This window comes from Carassius auratus, chromosome 1 (genome assembly GCF_003368295.1).
Source record: "Carassius auratus strain Wakin chromosome 1, ASM336829v1, whole genome shotgun sequence".
Lineage (NCBI taxonomy): Eukaryota > Metazoa > Chordata > Actinopteri > Cypriniformes > Cyprinidae > Carassius > Carassius auratus.
This window is the reverse complement of record NC_039243.1, coordinates 11,466,044-11,488,016: the sequence shown is the minus strand read 5'-3', so window position 1 is coordinate 11,488,016 and position 21,973 is coordinate 11,466,044. Positions and strand designations below refer to the sequence as shown.

The window sequence follows — 21,973 nt, the reverse complement described above, 5'->3', positions numbered from 1 at the left end:
CTGTCTCATATTCAGGACATAATGACAGGTTTAACAAATTTGTAAAAAAATATATTTTTACAAAAGTTACCTACTGCAGCTTTAACTCCTTAAAACAATATAAGATGACAATAATAAGATGACAAAATAATATAGAAAAGGTACAATTCTATATTCAATGGAATCCCCGCCTTCTGAGTAAAAGAGCTAATCACTAATCAGTAAAGTCATCACATCACTGCAGCTGCTGTAGAAGTCCCTGTTGCTATAGAAACATTCAGAGTTCTGAGACGTGCACTCAGGACTGTGCATGCACATTGGCTGGACTAGCCTGAAAAATAAGCTTTTTTATGCTATTTGACCAAAAGAAACAACATTAATGAGACAGCTGTTGTCAGATTTCATTGGTGATTTCAAATATGAAATTTAACCGTAATCTTGGTGAACAGTTTTGAAGAATTTAATGTTTTATCATTCAAAAAAATAGGAGCCGCACTTGCATGCCCAAGAGGCGTTTCAAAGATGGCTGCAGAGTGAAATGAATTGTCTTAAAGGGACTTTGTGGCAACTCTGGAATTGTGATCACTTGAACATACGGCTATCAAAATCAGATCCCTTATTGTGCTAAAAATCCATCAATCATGAATCATCACATTCAATTCAATTCAATTCAAGTTTATTTGTATAATGCTTTTTACAATACAAATCATTACAAAGCAACTTTACAGAAAATTATGTTTCTACAATATTTAGTAGTAGCTTATAAGTGGTGACTGTCAGTTTGTTTGCTTATGACAGGATTTTTCAGAAAAATTAATACAGTACGGAGTCAGCCAGACGATTAACAGCAATTTACAGCAATTATTATGATCATGATGCAGACACACTTGTAGCAATATTTGTAAGTTCACATCTGTCTACTGATCTCTTGTGATGGCTAAAAGTGCAATGGGTGACATCAGCATCAGCACCAGCCGACTCTGCAGAGCGTGTGTGTTTAGTAACATCATTTTGACTGATTGGATGCAGTATGCAAACCAATTAGCCTGTACAATTTAGACATTTGAAAACTGCTAAACTGACCCTAAGCCAGCCCAAATTTTGTCCACCCACCCAAACCATTTTTTACCCGCACAATCAAATTCCAAACCACCCAATCTGGCAAAACTAAGCATAAGCTCCGGTGAGAATATGCTAGTCTCGCAAGAACCGAGTTTTGTTTATAGGAACAAAGGAAGCAATGTTTACCTTTGTTTAGCAAAGGAAAAACCAGGCTCCCCTTGGCTTATATTGAAATCCTCATTTTTTGTTACAATTCCTTATTTTGTACTTCTTATTTGTGACCAGTGTTTTGCTCTTTCCTATGCACTTCCACATTCGTTACCTTCAGTGTTGGGTGTAACGCGTTACAAAGTAACGCGTTACTGTAATAATATTACTTTTTTCAGTAACTAGTAGTGTAAGGCATTACTCGTCTGAAAATGGTAATATTATTACAGTTTTCCCAAGCTAGTTACTTGCGTTACATTTGCCAGTAGCACCTTCATCACACACACAAGGCACACAACACAGAGAACAGAAGGGAAGGGAAGGAGGGCGTGAATGGAACAGTGATTGGTCTGGGTTTGGCACGAGGTATCATTTACCATCACTGATTGGTCGACAGCCGGCAGCAGAGCGGCACGCTCAGACAGATGGGGAAAAATGGAAGCGTCAACAACGGCAAGCTCTTTTTCAGAGGAAGGTTCCCAGCAACAGAAAGCTAGTTTCGACGGGTGGAGATTCAGTAATTATTTTGTAGGAGTGCTCCGATCACGATCGGCCGCTCGTTAATGCGCATCTCAGTAAAGCCGGTTCTCTAATCAGCGGTTTATTCCATCAGGTGCGTGAACCATATGTTCATACAACCGTGCCAATAAACGCTGAAAATGAACTGGATTTGCGCATCTTCTCAGTTAATAACGGCTCTGTGTAGTAACAGCTGCTCTATGTGAAATCACGCACCTGATGGAATTAACCGCTGATTAGAGAACAGGTGTACTGACGAGCAGTAATATAAGTGAGTTGTGTAAACAGTGATTTATGTGACTTCAATTATTTCTTATTAAACTGAAATCGAAAAGTAAAAAGTATTTTTTTGGAAAAACCACATCCTAGTGTTAGTCTTCATATGCTGATGAATAGTGTTAACACGGATATAGAAAAATAAGGAGTGCAAGAGATTGATTCCTAATGTCAGTTTATTTTTAATTAATACTATAGTAGTTCGGTTCCCTTTACATCTTTAACTACCCGTTAATTTATCAATTGAATGGGTGACCTATCCTCATTAATAGAGCAAACATTTGTCCCCCCCTGAGAGAATTGGCAGGAGCCGCCACTGATAAAGACCCTAAAGAACACTCCTCCTTTGTATGTTCTCCCTCCATCTGATGCATCTCAGGCAATCATAGAGTAATTAAGAAAAAAAGATGTAACTAGTAATATAACTAGTAATATAACTAGTTACTTTCTCCAGGGAGTAATAAAGTAAAGTAAGGCATTACTATTTTTGAGAGTAATATGTAATATGTAATATATTACTTTTTTGAGTAACTAGCCCCAACACTGGTTACCTTTAGGGTCATCCTAGTTGCACATAACTTTCTTCATTCAGACAAATACAGTCTGAGTTATATTTAATATATATATTCAATAGTCCAAGAGAATTACAATAAACTGTGCCCATCCATCATAACAAAGTGTTTTTGCAAGAAATATATATATATATTTTTCAACTTTACAATCCTTAATCTAAAGTACGGCCCCATGAGTACATTTTCATTTGTGAACGAACTATTCCTTTAAGTTGAAATTTGAGAACTGTTTCTTCAAATATATGTTTCTTTGAATCAGAGTTTTGATTGAATGTAAATGCATATAAGCATATTTTGATCTCTCTCTTTCTCTCTTTCAGAGAACTTCCCCATTCTCCACGTAACCTACAGGTGGCTCTGAATGAGACCGACAGCAGAACAGTTCTTCTGTCATGGGTTCGGCCCTTTGATGGGAACAGTCCTCTACTACGTTACATCATTGAGCTCTCTGAGAACAGTAAGTGTGTGTGCTATATGAGCTTTGGCATATGGTTTATTAAACTTAATGCACCTTAGCTGCAGCTTTCAATTAAGCTGGTTTGCAGCCAGTGGATTCTACTAAAGAAGGTACTTTCTCATTTACGTCTTGCTGTCTTCCTCCTTAGCTCTAAAAACAGACAGACAGGCTGAAGTGAGTGAGAAGAGAAGAGAAATGGAAGTTGATTGTAATGGAGGGTAGTGGGAGGAGGTTTGTTTTCACTGTATTAAGCCAAGACTCTGTTATTGGTGGAAGATGAATGCTGGAAGAGATAGTGAAAGGAAACGCAGAGAGAGATTGATTTGTGTATCGTCAAAGGAAAGACAATGAAAAATGTGGGTGGGGCGGAGGTGCTGGATGTCTAATAAACACTAAGATCTCTCTCTCTCTCTCTCTCTCCTCATATACACACTCACACAAATGTACACAGTTGATTTGCAGTAAATTCAGATGATCACACACTCTTCTATTGATGGCTTTATGTGTGTGTGTGTGTGTGTGTGTGTGTGTTTTGTATTGGTATTCATGTGCATCTCTGTGGCTTAATATTTACTGTTCCTGTTGAATTTGTGATTTATTTTTTGCAGTTGCTTATAGTTTCTGTCTTTTCTTCTCTTGGGTCTGCTTGAGTGGTTTCACAATCTAAATTGTTCATTGATCTGCTTCCATCATTTTTAATGTACTGCAAACGCAGACACAAACACACACACACACACACACACTCAAAAACTGGGTGTTGTGGGTAGTAAAGCCTCCAGAATAAACAACAGCACAGTCAAATTCATCATTTACCCAACTGCTGTAAAGAAAGAGATGATTCAAACAACTCATAATAAATAATGTAAAATAGGTTAAATTAATAAAAATAAAAACAATAATCCTTTTTGACACTCAATTTTACCTATCGTCTTTAGAAGTGAGAAATAATCTAGTAGGAATAAATAGATCTGGTTAAAGCAGCTATATTGTCTTTATTCTTTCCCATAACATAGTAGAGTTCAGTAGAGTTTGTGGTAGTGGCAGGAATATATATTGTCTAGGAAGTGTGTCTAATTGACCTTTTGCCTGGAAGTTTGATTGACAGGCGATCTAACCAATCACATGAGTGATCTGTCATGACACATGAATAATTAACTTAAATAATGGGTGCTACAAGAACACTTTGGGCTACACTGAACACACATATATATATAATCGAGTTAGCCTACAAAAAAAAATGCATTTGCAAATTAAACGACGTGGCGCTGGATGGGAAAATGCGAACAGCGCCGAACTGAAACTAGCAAAACACACTTGCGCTGCGCCTTGCGTCACATTGCGCCGGGTGTATTATGTGTGTTTATCTAAGTATAGTTATCTAAATGTACAGTATAGGTAATTAAAGCTGCGGTAGGTAACTTTTGATGCTCTAACAGTTAATAAACAGAACTGCTTGCGTCTTGCGGAAGAACATCATAGCCGGAACTACTTCTCTCTGTTTATGTCTATGAAGAATCATAGGTACTGGGTTACTCCGCCGCGGTATCCCCGAAGCAATCTAAAATAGTCTGAATATAAACACTTATTATAGGTGCACCCTAGTGATTCAGGACAAGCTAAAAACACGGTTTGGAAAATGGATTCATGGTATACTCGCTTATTATATAAATTTTTCTACATTTTGAACACAAACAAAGTTACGGACCGCAGCTCTGATTGGTTGATTTCTTACCGGGAGCGATGGATTTTCTGCAAATGGCAATAGGACCACTGGGAGGAGCCATAGGAGCTTGATTTTTTCACAGATTATCTGTCTCATATTCTACTGTCAGGACATGATGATAGGTTTAACAAATATGTAAAAAATATATTTTTACAAAAGTTACCTACTGCAGCTTAAATACTTTTGTTCAGCAAGAATTTGAATTTCATTCAAAACCATTAAAATCTTACCGCCCCAAAAAACTTTAAATTCTTCGTCGTATTCATATTTAAATGTTACAATTTAACATGTTACCAGTTAATTAGTTAAATTCACAGAGCCTGAGATAAAATTGTTGTAAGTATGCACACTGGGGCATTGCCAGTACCATGACCACATATTGTTATTTTTAATGTGAACACTTCAATAAGAACTATTCAATACAATGGATGAAGTAAACTTAGTTTTATCTGATTGTTCTTGATAGATTCTCCATGGAAAATCTACATGGATGATGTTAGTCCTGCACTAACCAGTTTGCTAGTAATTGGTCTAACACCAGCAAGAACGTACCAGTTCAGAGTGTGTGCTATCAATCAGGTGGGACGTGGACAGTACAGCGCTGAGACCAACAGGTAAGCAGTCACAAGCTAACATCTTAGCCTACTAGCTAAGCATATCGCTAACTTGTTAATAACAGCTGTATTGGAAAGCTAGAGCAAGATATCATGATTAATGTTTTTGATCAGGATCTAGCATGCCAACAGCATGGAACTGCAGGGGCTACAGTAACTGGGCCATGCTAACAAGCTAAATCTGTTTCCAACGAACTCAAAATCCTTTGAATTCTGGCTGTCGTAAGTTACATAGCCAGTCAAGCATATTGGAACTAGTAATTTTCAAAACTCTTTCCATTTTTCTGTGTCCAGCACACACACACAGTCAGAATGTTATTAAATGTGAGGATTTGAACCCTATCAAAAGAAAGGTTGGTTGTAATTGAATTACATGAGAGCTTTCATCGCTGGTTCTGATTGTGAGCCATTATGACACATGGGCAGAAAAAAAGCTTCCACTTCCAGGAACACTACGAAGGTGTAAGAAATAGCGTTTCTCAAAGCCAATTCTACATGGTGAAAGAATGTCAAATACAAACTTGGCTGGAGGGAAGGACACTTCAGCACACGCTGAGGCTACTGCTTTTTGTGCTTTCTATTTTGTTTTGTGATTCTTTTATTCACACATAAATTGGCACACATCACAATGACTGCATTCCAAATAGAATCAAATCTCTCAAAGAACTTAAAAGTCCTGAAAAGTTCAAATGGCTGTTTTTCAAGCCACAGGCATACGGCTAATGCACATGCCAAGTATTCTTTGCTAAACGGCAGGAAGAAGGGCCTGCTCAATCATCAAAGACTTGTTGAAAAAGCTTGTCATGCTGTTTCCTAGTTCTTAGCTTAGCTTTCATGTGAAGCAAGTCTCCATTAAACCAACATTGCCAGTTTATATTCTGTAGTTCCAGTTGAGCCAAAGACTCCCTCTGCTCTCATAATGACTATGTGAAGTGCTCAGGTTTGATTGGTAATACGTAATAATTGAAAAATAATATGGTATGTTAAAATAAGGATGCAAGAATACATTAAATTGACCAAAAGTGTCATTAAAGACAGTTATGATATTCTTTTAACTTTACGACACTTTGTCACATATCATGCAATCAGAGCATATGATCGTATTCATTCTTGTTCACACACTTTATTGTTGACAGCATCTTAATATGCAATATCCCAAGGAAGTAAGTCAGCCATGTCTGGGTCTGTTAGCAACATAAAAAATTAGCAACGTGCAAAATCCATTAAGCATATACTGTCACAATTAGAGCAACTACAGCAAGGTTATCCACTAAATAACGTGATCTGGCAGTCTTAACAACTTAACATTTAAATGACCTTGAGAAAAAAAACAGTATAATACAAATTATGGAAATTTCTCAACCTTGATACTATTCACTCTTAACACTGTAAAACAGTGATTTGGACCGATGTCTGATATAGAAACAAAAAGTGTATTTGTTATTTTAGTTTCAACTTAAAGTAAAAGGTAGCAGGCAAAACTCAGTTTTCATTTATAAACCCACAATTTCCTGTACATCTTTTCCATGTTTTAGCTGATTCAAAAGTTGTGTTTAAATGTAAATTAAAACCACCAGCTTTGTATGTATAAAAACGTATCTTTTAAACTGAGTGTTTAATTTAAAACGCTCAGTTAAAACAAGAGGAAAAAATGGTGTAGAGTGAGAGTGAGGAGATGAAGATGGAACAGAAACACACAAAAAAATCTAATATTGATGGAGAGGGCACTTATTAAAATTTGAGCACCTATCTGCTTTGGCCTCGTTTCCAATTAGTGTCAGGATCATCATCAGTTATATGAAAAATTTAAATCTCTATTTCTTTTATTCTTCTTTTTCATTTTTTTTTTTTTTGGAAAAGTATCATCAAAGGAACTCACAGAATATGTGCTCCATTCAAGACCATTTTATATTAGTATATCATATTAGGCACACCACAAACAAATTAAAAGTCCAACTAACGTTTTTGAATAATAATTTGTTTCGAATTTTACAAAAGCAAACTTAACCCTCAACTCAGCACTTATTTTTATTTGCATTTAATTAAGAAACAACCATTTATGCCATTAATGACAAAAACAATACAATAGCAATCCCCTCAATACCCAATCCAACCCCACCCCTTTCATACGGCAAAAGAAACAGAGTGATAGACTAAAATAACCGCTTCTAAGCCTTTTAAATTGGTTTAGGATGATTATTGTTTATTTGACAAAACATCAATCAGACTTAGCAACTTTCCTACGAGATTGCTTGCTTGAGGCACTTTAGGCCTTGCTCACTTAATCAAGCTAATAACCTTTAAACCGCAGATTAGAGCGAAGGATTGTTTATCGCCTGCTCTGGGGATCTACAGTCTCCAGAATCCTGCAGACAGAATTTAAGAGCTGAAGCCTGTGGTATTGATCAAATTTAGAAATGAAAGATTTCACTGATTTACACTAATGGTGTCAAGCTAAAAACAGAACTTTCTATTTTCTGTATTACGTAATTGTTTATATATATATATATATATATATATATATCAGTTTTGAAATTGTTTGTATATGATATGTGCTGAAATAGCATATTCAAAAGAAATGTTGTCACTTTTTTGCATTTTAATGCTTAATTTGCTCTCTTTTGGTTTAGGAAAAGTTTTTTACTTCATAGGAAACAAAAGGAGTTGATTTAGGGGTTCTTCCCTGCTTGCCATAGTTTCTCAATATACTCTGTTGTCTGTTAACTTGAAATTCCACAAGGGTTCACAGTTCCACCCTTTAAACTCTTTGTAACCAGATTTGGGGACCAAACATTGCATTTCCAGGCTTCATTAAGCAAATTTGCAGCATATGTGCATTTTTTAAACCGGTAATTTTCTAAAGTTTGAAGTCAGTTCATTTTTTTATATTAGTGAAAGAAGCCTTCATTTGATAAATAATAATAATAATAATAATACACTAAAAACAGTAATAATTTGAAAAATAATTATCATTTAAAAACATTGTCAATTTCAGTATATTTCAAAATGTAATTTATCCCTGTAATGCAAAGTTTAGTTTTTACTCTAGTCTTAAGTGCCACACGATCCTTCTGAAAATAATTTTAATATGCTGAGTTGCTGCTTAAGAAACATTTCTCATTATTATCAGTGTTGAAAATATTTGTGCTGCTTAATATAACTTTGTACAAAACTTGATTTTTCAGGATTTTTGGTGAAGAGAAAGTTCAAAAGAACAGCATTTATTTGGAATTATATATATATATAACTTTACTATAATCTTTGATCAGTTTAATGCATACTTGCTGAATAAAAATTTACAATGTTAAAATGTACTGGGTGATGATTCTCCTCAAGTTTGGTCTTTAAGTTGTTTTTCCAGTGTTTGTTTTCAACTTTTAAATAACCAGAGTCATGTTCAGGTCATTTCAGCGAACCCTGTTTACCCCAGCAGGGTCAGCTCTCAGTTACTCCTGCACTATTAAAGTCCTTTCTTATGAACCTGAAAGATCAGTTTCAGTCTTTAGGACCACTGGATAAGCTCTGAAGGAAACTTTAAGTACCTATCGATGCCTCTGGGAGAAACTTCCAGATAAGACTCCAGGGTCTAAATATTTCTCTTTTATGATGCGATTCTCATGACTTTATCTCTCAGGCTGATGCTGCGAGAGGAACCGCCCAGCGCACCTCCAAAAAACATCGTGGCTAGTGGCCGTACCAACCAGAGCATCATGGTCCAATGGCAGCCGCCCCCAGAACCACAGCTCAATGGAGTCCTGAGAGGCTATGTGCTCAGGTATGGCTTCAGATGTTTAGAATTTCTATCAAATAAATCGTTCTTTCCCTCCACACACTCTCCTTTATACAGAACATAGAATTTTGATGCAACAAAAATGTCTTTAAATCTTTTTTTCAGTGGTAACGCGACAGCACAGATTAGAGATGTGGTCACATTTACTGCTGTAGAAGTTTTTTTAGGTGAAATCCAGTCATTTCAATCCACCTTTTTCTTGAACGTGGAAGTTTCATTAGCCGCTATGGGTAAATAAGGAGGAGAATAACAACGTGCAGTAAACGGTAAAACTGTTTGCAGTAGAAACCAGTGACGTTTTAACAAATTCTAACTGACCCTCTGATGTCACATGGACTACTTTGAAGATGTTTTTATTACCTTTTCAGGACATGGACAGTATACCGTACATACATTTTCAATGGAGAGACAAAAAGCTCTCAGACTAAATCTAAAATATCTTAAACTGTGTTCAGAAGATGAATGGAGGTCTCATGGGTTTGGAACGACATGAAGGTGAGTTATTAATGACATTGTTGTTCTAGATAGTCGATCAGATAGACTACCATAGGTTTACTTGTAATTGTGTCTACATAAGGGTTTATGTAGACACAATTACAAGTAAACCTATGGTAGTCTATCTGATCGACTATCTAGAACAACAATGTCATTAATAACTCATCCTCACGCCCCTTTCTTACAATCAATTGCAAGCTCACATTCAGATCTACCTCCATCCAATCAACAACTGATGGATTGAATCAAGACCAAAATATCATCAAGACCCCACCCTACTTTTTTTTTCTCTTTTCTTTTCAATTATCCATTTCACTCAGATGTACATTATAATATGGAAGAAAATAAACTTCTGCTACTTATGTTACATAGCGACTTTAAAAGGATAATCCACCCCAAAATGCTAATTCTGTCATCAATTACCCTTATGCTTTTTCAAACTTGTATGACTTTCTTTCTTCTGTGGAACACAAAAGAAGATGTTTTGAAGAATGTTGGTAACCAAGTTTTGGTTCCAATTGAATACCATTGTATGGTCATTGGAAACAAACTGGAAGCAGCTTACTGTGATGCAAAAACTTATTTTGTGTTTTGCAGAAGACATAAATACATACAGGTTTGAATTGAGATTAAAGGTGAGTCATTTTTATGTGGACTGTCCCTTTAAGATGGCATAACCTGGTTTTTCACCAGGTTTTCGAATTACATGTATGCAGTAGTAGATGATATGAGTTGTATTAGCTGCACTTGGCAAGGCAAGTGTCACTACTACTTTTGTTTAACACGCAGAATACCTTAGCAACCATATAGCAATGTGCTGAAAGCCACCTACAACGTTCTAGCATTGTGGCTGAGAGTTGTGCATGGGTAAGCACCACTCTCATTTTCTACAGAAAACGCATCTAGTTGAAATCAAGAGCGAGAGTGTTAGCGTTAAAGGTTCACAATCATCTTAAAAAAAAAAAAATCATTCTCTTTCCCTCCCACTCAGGTACAGATTGGCAGGTCTTCCTGGTGAGTTTCAGCTGAAGAACATCACCAGTGCAGAGATTAATTACTGTCTAATTGGAGAGCTCATCATCTGGACGCAGTATGAGATCCAAGTGGCTGCCTACACTGGAGCGGGCCTGGGGGTGTACAGCCAGTCTGTCACTGAGTACACACTGCAAGGAGGTTAGACGATCCACACACACACACACACACACACACACACACACACACGCAAACAAACACACACACACACACACACACACATCTACACACACACACACAGATATAAACAAAAAAACAGTGCTTCATCAGTCTGAGCGAACCCTTGATATTTCAAACCTTTGAGGTTTGTGTCCGAAATGACCATCTTTCTCATTAAGCTACCGATATCATAATATATCTGGAGTAACCATGGAAACCGTAAAATCCATTAGTCGGCTTTACTGCACAGATCGGCAATCTAAAAGATTATTTCTAAGAAGAGTAAATTTATGGACTCTGGGCAAACAGGGACCGTAACCCATTAATTAATTTAATTTGCTTTATGTGCGTGAATTTGTGTGTGCAAGGAAGTGTGGGGGTGTTCTGAGATCCTTCAGCCGTGATTATTCATTTTATTTAACGTCAGAGTAATGATACTCCTGCAGAGATGAATAGAGACCCAGTGTCCACAGAGCCATCTTCTCATAGCGACCGGAACAAATGCTTCTGTACACGTAGTTAGAGGCGGTTTTTATGTCTCAGTTCAGATTTCTGGACACAGTCATGTAACCTTGTGCCATTGTGTGATTGTGTTTGAAATGAATAGGGCAGCAGGACAAATCGGAGCGCCCAATCCAATTGAGCGATATCTAATCTGTACTCAACTCGCCAGGCCTGACCTTAAAGGGGCCATCTTAAACAGATTAAGTGTAAGCAGCAATGAGTCTTTATGGAAATATGATCTTGTTCTTTCCACTTCCCGCTCAGGCCTGCTGCATAGCACCGATAGGCTACAAGAAAGGATTTGAATACAGACTGTAGTTCATGTGTATGTGATTATCAGTGCCACTGTGAACATCATTTGATCTTTTGAAATATAGAGTGTGTAAATATATGGAAATGGAGGCTTTGGGTAGGCGGTTAAATCCAAAATCCAGGTAGTCACAACAGATATAGTCTCGCAGAGCCAGACTTTTGACTATTATCATATTGTCTGTCCGTCCAAAAGCAATTTAGAACAGGTTACTTCAAAGAAACTATGATGAATATGCAGATCTGGTCATCACTGTTTAGGTTACTTGCTACTGTGTGCCTTAAAATTAGTCTAAGCACAAACCCTGTAAACTTTGGCTAATCCCACGCAGTTTTATTTTAATATTATTTATGTACGAACTATTATAATATTTATTAACATTTTAAATTAGATATGATTTTTATAGTTTGAGTTTTCATTTTAATTTCAATGTTTTGTAATTCTTTTTTTTATTTTTTTATCTATGTTTAACTTCAGATTATTTCATTTCAGTTTGTCTCTAAAACAACAATTGTTTTTGCTTAGGGTTTTTCTTAAGTTTAAATGTATAATGTAATATAACATTTTATTCCAGCTACATTTCGATTAACAAAAATGATTTTCTAAAAGTAAAACGAATAGTTATTCTTTTGATAGTATAACAGTATTATTTTATAGTTATATAGTATTACTAAATACAATTTTGTTATACAGTTCTGTGCACACTCACTCCCTGGAGCTGCTTATTAAATGCATTTAATAAAGTCAATTTCAGATAAATAATTTTTTTAATGAAGTAACATACAGGCAAACAAAATTAATGAAAGAATCATAGATTGATTGATTGATAAAATAAATAAATGTGCCATTCTTTTATACCACGCGCATTCAAAATTCAAACACATTTTGAACTTTTACGTGAAATATAACGGCATGAATGAAAAAAATAGATGAATGCACATTTTCAGAATAGTGATAAACTGTCTCCCACTCTGCAGTCCCCACAGCGCCCCCACAAGACGTGGATGCTGTTGCGCTCAACTCCACCACCATCAAATTCACCTGGACACCACCACCCCAGCAGTTTATCAACGGCATCAACCAGGGATACAAGGTAACAGCGTAGAGAGAGACGGATGTGAGAGAGTGTGTTTGATGGTGTATATGAGTGGAAGTGAGAAACATTTCTGTTGGAGGGAAGAAAATTCAATTCAATTTGCCTGGCAGGTTTATTGTCTTGTGGTGTGTGTGTGTGTGTATGCATGATTGATTGGCTAAATGCCTGACAAAAACAGCAACTTTAAATTTGAGTAATTAAATCCGAGCAGTGTATGCTAATCAGGTTTTTTCTATGTCTTATTGTTATTTGTATTTGCCTCACAGCTGCTGGTGTGGCCTGAACACTGTCCGGAATGCATTACCATGGTGACCATTGCCCCTGAGTTCCACGGGTCACGTCACTATGGTTACGTTAGCAATTTAAGAAAGTTCACGTGGTATGAGACAGTAGTGCTGTGCTTTACCACTCCTGGCGATGGACCAGCTAGCACACCACAGCTCATCCAGACTCATGCTGACAGTGAGTACACATGCAAACAAGAAAAATCACTAAGAAAAATCAGCAATGAGATTAAACTGAGTACAAATGGAAATTTTAGTTTAAAGGAATATTGAAAAATCGACCATCATTCCCTCAGCCTCATGTTGTTACAGACCTTATATACTTTAAATAAAAAAAATAAAAATTGTACCAGCTGTTTGGACTGACAGCACCCATTCACTGCAAAAGATCCATTGGTGAGCAAGTGATGCAATGCTACATTTCTCCAAATCTTTTCTGGTGAAGAAACAGACTCACAACTAAACTCTTCCTTTAAAGTAATTACTCTGTCAGAAATAGTGTCATTGGTTTCTGCTGTCTATTTTTGGAGAGAAAACAGTTGATTCTTCAATGAAAAGCAACTGAGAGCTCCATTAAGTCTCCTGAGCAATGAAAGATCAACCTTTAAGCAATAAATGTGTCCTCTGGGATATAATGTTTTGCTTGCAGTGCTGACATGTAAAATCATATTTCACACTCTTGCAGATACCCACACACTCTTACAGACAGTCCCTCTGTGTTTAATTGGAGACAATCGACTAACAGTACACTCTTTACTTGAAAACTGTCCAGCAGGCTTTGAGAAAGAGATCTCTCTGCAAAAACAAGCCTGTTTGTTTGACATTCTAGCCAACAAAATCGATACAGAGGAGAAATTTGGCCCTTTCACTATGCATTCCGCAATTTTCCACATAATTGTGCTTTTTACATCGCCATTGATTAGTCTTTTCACTGAATATATATTGGCCACCCAAGCACTGTTTTCACGTCATGCCACAGGTACAGAGATTCAGCCTTGACTAACCTGCAATTATTGAAGCAGGATCACTCCTGTTAGTCAATGCTCATGTGCTTGCTATTGATTGTCCCACACACCGTGTGTGTAAGCTTGGATATGTGTGCGAATGCGCACGCAGCTGTTAACAGACAATGTAATTTTCATCAGATGATAACAGCATGTGTTCTTCTCTGCAATGCTGAGCCACAGGAGCTTGTTTCCCATGAATAGCTCAATCACACAAACAGGTTAGACATGAAAAACCATTGTGCATAGTAGCTCTCTCATCTCTCAGGCATTTTTTGTTTTTTTTTTTAATATGAAAAGATTTAGCGTTGTGCTCATGCAAGTATTATGTGGGAACTTCACTTTGTTTGCTCATCTAACTGGATCTTTTTGATTCCCAGGTTTAATTTTCCGAAGAATGGAATGGAAACAAAGTGAATAAAAGTAGTTAAAACCAAAGAAGGTCTGAAGTACCTGCCAAATACTATTTGTTAGCATTAGCGTTCAGCGTTGCAACATGAAATGTGCAATTTTTGATAGACCCTTTAAGTCTATTTCATACCTCCAAAAATACTGCTAAAACATCTGTTACAATATAATGAAATTATTATGAATTATATTTTATTAATGCTGTATAGGGAATGTATTTACTATTATGTATTTTTGTATTGATTATATGAATCCAACATTTTAATCCTGTTGGCACAGCTACATTTTCTAAAACTTTTCAGAGTTAGTGTATGTTGCTTGCAAAAGTCTATTTGCTATTTACTTTTTGTATTATTTATATACTATGATGGTATTTATTAATATGTTGAATAGTTGTTTTATTCATATTAATATTCATTTTAATCGCACAGTTCATAAAATTAAGCATAGACCATTTATCTTGTTTCAAATGTTTTTTTTGTTTTTTTTGTCATTATTTGCTTTATCCAGCAAAGTACACCAAAGAAATTGAAGGGTGATTCTCAAACATCTATATTTTTCCAAGATAAAAATCCAAAAATAGGACACTCAGAAACTCAAAAAGGACACCAAAGAACCAAATGATATAAGGAGTCCATATAAGCACATATGAAAGAAAAATAAAATGCTAATCAGAATCTGAATTGTGTAGTATGTGTACAGTGCAACATCAAAGAGTTTTTTATATTTTAGAGAAGTCATGTTACAACCCCGAGCAGGACCACTTGGAGATGGCAAAAAAAAAAAAAAAAAAATAATAATAATAATAATAACTAAACGGAACCTAAACCAAATGCCTTCTGACTGCATATCTACTACAGTACACATATCCATTCAGAATAACTAAACACAGCAACATACATGCGGATCAAAACATTATCGTTCTTGTGTGAGGTAACAACGTGAATGTTGTTAGTAATATGCTTTTGTCACTTTTTTTACTTTGTGTTTTTGTATGTTTCTATTTCTAGCTTTAATTTAGCTTTATTTCTGGTATTTCAGTTTAAACTAATTTTATTTCAAGTAGCTGCTTTTTTTTTCATATGAAATTCTCAGTTTTAATTTTAACCTTAATTACATTTTAGTAACTTTTGTTTAAGCTTATGTCATTTTATTAGTTCTTTAGTATTTTTCTTTAACTTCAATTTATTTTTATTTTTTGTTTTAGTGATTTTTTGTACTTAAACTTAATTTTTATTCAAGTTTCAAGTTTAAGTTTTCGTCTAATTTGTATTGTATTTTAGCTTTTATTTAGCTGAATATTAAAGTTAACAATAACAAAGCTGCTCATAATAAAAGGATATATTTTAAAATCGATGCCTTTTGAATGTATGGTGTATTTAGGGCATCTACCAGCAGTGACCATGCTAACCAGCTGAACCTTGACCTGCAGGTCAGCCCAAAAAGAAAATGAATAGAAAAGTAATTGGAACTGCAATGCAGTGAGTTACATGGAGTCACACATTCTCATAAGCATGTGATGGATTAACCCGTCAGTCTAGCGAGACGACTCTTATAAGGTCTGCTTGACAGGCTTGCCACGCGTGTGTTAGATCTAATGAGATTGAAGCTTTATCCGCACACATTAACCACTGTGCTTTTCAGGCAAATGTCATGTTTGCCTGTCAGATGTATTGTCTTGCGGGTGTGTATGCATGATTGATTAACCACTGAATGACTGCTAACTCATAAGGGTAATTGCCAACAAACACATCATTTGCTTTTGCCTATTTGCATTTGTGACACAAATGTTCACAGCAATAAGCTCTATATTGGAAGAATTATGATCTTGCGGAAGGTCCAAGGTATTCCTTTACCATGAGCGGATTTTAAAGTGTCTGTAACATACTGCCCAATAAATAACAAGCTTTGTTCCATGTGCACACACACACACACACACACACACACACACACATGTGCTTGCAGTAAGAACATCAACACAACTGCTGTGTATTCACGGTCAATTGACCTTCTGCTTCTAATAGAAATGCACTCTTTGTATGCTTAAGTACTCAAATAGTGTACGAGCAAATTATGGTCACACACTAGTTAGGAGCTAATTCTTACTATTAACTTTGACTTCTGCCTCAATAAACTCCTAAATTGCTGCTTATAGCTTGTGAGGTACAGTAGTTAAGTTTAGCAATGTGGTCTAAAGTATGGTCATGCAGAATAAAGCTTTATAAATAATAATATTTATATGTGCTTTATAAGTAATAAAAAACAGCCAAAATGCATAATAAACAACTAGTTAATAGTGAAAATAAAGTATTTCTCAAATTATATTGACATTTTTCAGAGAAACCTGCTGAGTGCACCTTTAACATTGTGTTTGTGTGCTGTAGAACCGGGCCCGGTGACTCAACTGAGTTTCACTGAGATCTTGGACACATCTCTGAGGATCAGCTGGCAGGAACCGGAAGACAAGAACGGCATCATCACAGGTGAACAGGCTCAATTATCCAATCACAGCTTCAGCTCAACCGCCACAGGAACTCTCACTAATCTTTCCAGCTCTGCAAGGTTCCTGTGCCTGACTTTTGTTAAAACTAGCAGATTTAAAATGTCTTTTTTTTTTTTTTTACTTTATAAAGATCACCTTCACACTTGGAGAATTTTTGTCTTGTCTTAATTTATTTTTGTTTCCAGTTGCATTTTTTGAATTTATTTTAATATGAAGAAAAACGTTTAAAACGTTTACAAATTATTATTTTATTTTTTTTTACTTTATAAAGATCACCTTCGCACTTGGAGAATTTTTGTCTTGTCTTAATTTATTTTAGTTTCCAGTTGCATTTTTTGAATTTATTTTAATATGAAGAAAAACGTTTAAAACATTAAAAACAAGTACACTTTAAATAAAGTCACTAAATTTGTTTAAACAAAAAAAAAAAAGTAGAATAGTTAAGAGTGCTATTTCTTTCGAGAGTTTTGTTGTTTTGCAGAGTAAATTCTAAACTTCAATTAAACATTTTGATCATCTAAACAAGCATTTATGTTGTTTAGATTATTAATGGTTGAGATTAAATAATCAAGAAAAATCAAGTTAAATATAATTTGAGACATGAAAAATAAAGGTAAATATCACTTGTGGGTGGAATGTTTTTATTGTGTCATTTACAGTCAAACTGTTATTTTGTCAAATTATGTAAAAATATTATACACAAAATATAAAATAAAATATAAAATATAAAATATACACAAATTGTGTAAAATCAATGGCAAAAATGACAAAATTAAGTTGTAAACACATTATTATTGCACAAATTAAAAAAATAAAAAAGTAGCAAGAGTGTAAAAGGTTTGCCGAAATATAGTTTCTGGTTGTTTATGGTTACATAATTATGAAAATATCTGAATTACTGTCATATTACTAGGATGTGTAGTTAAGAAGCTTTAATAGCTTACTGCTTTGATTTGGTTACAACACTGTGGTAATAATTGTGAGGTAGTGCATCTTTCAAGCAATTTAAATTTGCAAATGCATGCAAGGAACCATAAAGAGAGTTTCAATTCAGCCATTTGTAAGAGCCGGTTACTGCCTATGTAGACAAAAATCAGCAAGGCGGTTCAAGTTGTGGAGCAAAGCTTAATTTCCTCATTTCCACCTCTCCATAGGTTATGTGTTGTGTTGGGAGGAGGCCGGTCAGAACGAAACCCGTGTATCTCAGAATCTGTCCAATTCTACGCTGGTGTACGAAGTGACCGGGCTTACTTCACTCACCACGTACACTCTGCAGGTGGCTGCGGTTACACAGGCCGGCACCGGTACTGCCACCTCGTCCACCATCTCAACAGGACTCCCACCAGGTCTCCACACTCTCAAACAAACATACGCTTCAATGCTAGCATCACTTTAATACATCAAATTCTCCCTTGGGGATCAGTGATAGTCACCGTGTTCGAACTCTAAAGGAAATTCAGCACATGAAACAGCATGCCGCAGTGGGGCGCATATTTCACATAGACCAGCAATCCGAGACACAGTCAGTAAGACTGTAATACATCACACCGAGTTGGAATGAAGCTCTTGGGGCCGCTGCATGTGTGCGCGTGTGTTAGGGAGAACATGAAATAAATGATGATGACCAAAAGCCAAGCTACACTCATTATCTCCCACTGATATGCTGTGGAGTCGGGAGAGAACGAGCTTTATCTACTGTTGAATGAGCCACCGTGAACCACCCAAATATCATTATCAATCTATTTAATTACCAATTAATCATAAACCGTAACGCCAACGTTCACCGCTGTACACAAAACCTCATTGACTCTGAAGTGAGTTATGGGCCCATTTACAAGAGTTTTCTTTGAAGGATAATGAAGAAACAGACAGAGAGCAGAACACAGAATGCAGGAAATGTTTCAATTAGAGCAGCTTGTGAGTTGCATAAATATGTTTTTTGGTTGTTGTGTTGCTGGACAGAGCTTCCTGGCGCACCGTCCAATCTGGTCATCTCCAACATCAGTCCTCGCTCCACCACCATAAAGTTCCACCCCGGCAGTGACGGCAAAACCGCCATCTCCAAATGGATCGTAGAAGGACAGGTGCGTAGGCGTGTGGGTAAAATTGATCAAAACTTGCTTTGCTAGATTGTTTTTCACATTAGTAGCAATTAGCACTGGGCAAAATGGTTAACTTTGTCACTTATAGCAATTTTCGCTCTCCAAAATGATTAACTTGGCAACAAAGTACACTTTTTTTCTATGCAAAATGGCTAACTTTGTCATGAATGTTGCTAATTTGGCAGCCAAACTGTTAACTTTTCCACAAAATGTGCACTTTTCTATCAGAAACATGGTTAAATTTTTCATAGATGGTATAGGTTTTCATGCATGGCCGTTTTCTTTTTGAACATTGCTTAACTTTAGTTACTTTTAACTACTTTTTCTTTTCCAAATGGTTAACTTTGACATGATTGACACTTGTCTCTCCGGAAAAATGGTTGTAATTTTCATAACTGGTGTGTCATGGTTAATACCAGCAGTTTTTACCTCCAGAACGGTTAATTTAGTAGCAAATTACTTCTTTTTTTTTGTGCATTTTGCCACATGTTGCACTTTTCTCTTTGCAAAATGGTTATTTGTTTATGAAAGGTATTTTTTTCTGCAAATATATATTAAATTAAATATATAGTTTCACTTTGCCGCAAATGACAAAAATTTGCTTGTTGAACTTTACCACAAATTGCAATTTTCTCTCTGCAAATATTGCCTTGAAGGGCACCTTTCTCTCTGAAAAAAATAAAAATAAATTACCTTTGCCACAAATTGCCTTTTTCTCTTTGCAAAATAAGTAACTTTGTGACAAATGGCAATTTTCCTTCTGCCGAATGGTTATCTTTTCCACAAACTGCAGTTTTCTCTCTGCCAAGACTGCTCTATTGAATATGACTTTTCAGTGTATGTGCTCATAAGTATAAACGTGTGTGTGTGTGTGTGTATTTGTGGGTGTGTGTTATGCCTTTGTCTGGCAGGCTGTGCCCCAGTGAAGATGCTGTTGTCTGGCAGGTACTTCATCTCCAGGGAAAAACAGGCTTGCTCTTGCACTAAAACATTTTCCCCCGGAGAAAGTGCACACACAACGACACACATGCAAGCTCACACTCTGTATTTGACATAGTACGAGGAGGCTAAGGAGATGTCATGCACCATGTCTCCCAGTCCTTTAGGTGTGCTGTGTGTGTTTGTGTGTGTGTGTGTGCATATGTGTTAAGTCCCTCTTGGATGGCGTCCAGTGCAGTGCTGCGTGAAGAGAAAAACTCCTCCTAATGAGATCCCTCTCTTTTCCTCTTGGTTTTCTCCACTCCTGTCTTTAATACTGTTTAATCGAGGGAGAGCAGGAGGGAGGGAGTCAGAGGGAGGGATGAGAGAAGAGAGAGGAGCAGATTAGAGGTACTGAGGTGGCACTAATGGGGTCTTAAGTCTGTGGCTTAGAAATCAGTTTGTGTTGGGCTGGGGTTTTTTCACAGCTGACTTCTTCACAGCTGTATCCTGGACCAGGTCGCTTGCCAATTCTGATTTCCTTTGTAATCTTTTCACCTTTCCTCCTTTCTTCTGCTTAAGCAGAGCTGCACAAAACGTGTCGTGTAGATGCAGTGTTTACATGGAAACCGAGTACTAGTTGTTTCAACATATGTTTTGAGATATAAGACATAAAAGGAACATATCATGGAAAGCTGATTTTTTTCTGCCTTTGTCCCCAGTCCACCCAGATTATTTATGGATGTAAGACTGCAGAAACAATGTCACCGACAGGAGCTAATTAGCATATGTTTAGCAACATTTATATACCAACACCTGTTCAGTCTTTATGTGATGAAGAAATTCTATTATCATTACTCTGATGTTGGTCCAAAACTATAGGACTTCCTTTCTGAGTACTGAATGTGCTCCTCTTGTGCACATTGGGCTAATTATATGAATGTGTGTCCTGAACTTTGTTAATAAAGCATCATTTAGTCTGTTTCCACAATGGAATAATAATGACAACGTAATTGCGTCTTTTTTTTTTCACCATGCATTTCTGAATTTACATCTCTCAGTTCCAAGAAAAAGAGTATAAGAATTGTGAGATATTTAAACTCAGAATTCTGAAATCTCAGTTAGTTTTATTTATTGTCTTTCTGTCTGTTTGTGTGTGTGTGTGTGTGTGTGTGTGTGTGTGTGTGTGTGTGTGTGTGTGTGTGTTTCTGCCATGGAATAAAACTATGAGGTTACATAGCAGAGGTCATTTACAGGACAAATGGAAATTTGAAAGGTGCAGTAGCCAAAAACAGTCAGAGGGTCATAGAGAGGCTGGAAAATGTAAAATGCTGACTGTTTTCTGTGTAAGAAACCTTGACTAACATCATAAGTGAACTTCAGGGGGAAATTGAAATGCTTTAGAAGTGTAGAATATGCCCCCTTTTAAGTATTTTGACAGTTTTTACATGGTAATGATAGGAAAGAGCTAACCGCATGAAATTAATCACAGGTTGCTCTATGAATAAGTGAAAGCAGCTCTCTGTGAGGTCCTGGAGGAAATGTGAGTCACATGATTGTGACGTGTTTGAAGTGATAAGCAGTTTTGGTTTGCAGATCATGATTGGTTACATTATCTGGCGTCTCTTTGTAGCAATTGTTTTTTCATGTTGTGGATCCACTTTTTAATTAGCTCATTATCTTATTATGGCCCTATTAAGATCAAGGTGGTTAAATAGACACGTCCTCTCTGGCTCTCACATATCATTGTAGAGAACGAAAAACACAAAGCACATAAAAACAAAGGAAACAGCCCTGATATGGAGTCTGCACTGTGGGCTGCTCGGTTGGGTTTGCTGTTGCTTTTCACTGTCAGTCTAAAGTTTTCTCTCATCAGCTCTGACTGCTGAATCTGATTCTCCAAATATTTGGAATGACACTGCCATACTACTCATAATAGGAATGAGGGATGCAGGATAT

At 36.4% G+C, this 21,973-nt stretch overlaps 2 protein-coding genes across 6 annotated transcripts in view; both read left to right on the top strand.

The window, feature by feature from the left end:
* LOC113109348 (myb-like protein U) overlaps nucleotides 1-21,973 on the top strand; it is a 972,647-nt gene that overhangs the window by 172,644 nt on the left and 778,030 nt on the right. The gene's annotated exons all lie outside the window — the stretch shown is intronic.
* The window catches only part of LOC113109226 (protein sidekick-1-like), a 132,037-nt gene that overhangs the window by 70,820 nt on the left and 39,244 nt on the right, over nucleotides 1-21,973 (top strand). For all 5 annotated transcript variants that reach the window (XM_026272893.1, XM_026272894.1, XM_026272892.1 and 2 more), the window contains 9 exons: nucleotides 2,936-3,072; nucleotides 5,262-5,409; nucleotides 9,044-9,184; nucleotides 10,686-10,867; nucleotides 12,677-12,792; nucleotides 13,062-13,257; nucleotides 16,876-16,974; nucleotides 18,149-18,340; nucleotides 18,957-19,078. In XM_026272893.1, coding sequence (XP_026128678.1) covers nucleotides 2,936-3,072; nucleotides 5,262-5,409; nucleotides 9,044-9,184; nucleotides 10,686-10,867; nucleotides 12,677-12,792; nucleotides 13,062-13,257; nucleotides 16,876-16,974; nucleotides 18,149-18,340; nucleotides 18,957-19,078 — 1,333 coding nt within the window. The remainder of the gene's footprint in view (nucleotides 1-2,935; nucleotides 3,073-5,261; nucleotides 5,410-9,043; nucleotides 9,185-10,685; nucleotides 10,868-12,676; nucleotides 12,793-13,061; nucleotides 13,258-16,875; nucleotides 16,975-18,148; nucleotides 18,341-18,956; nucleotides 19,079-21,973) is intronic.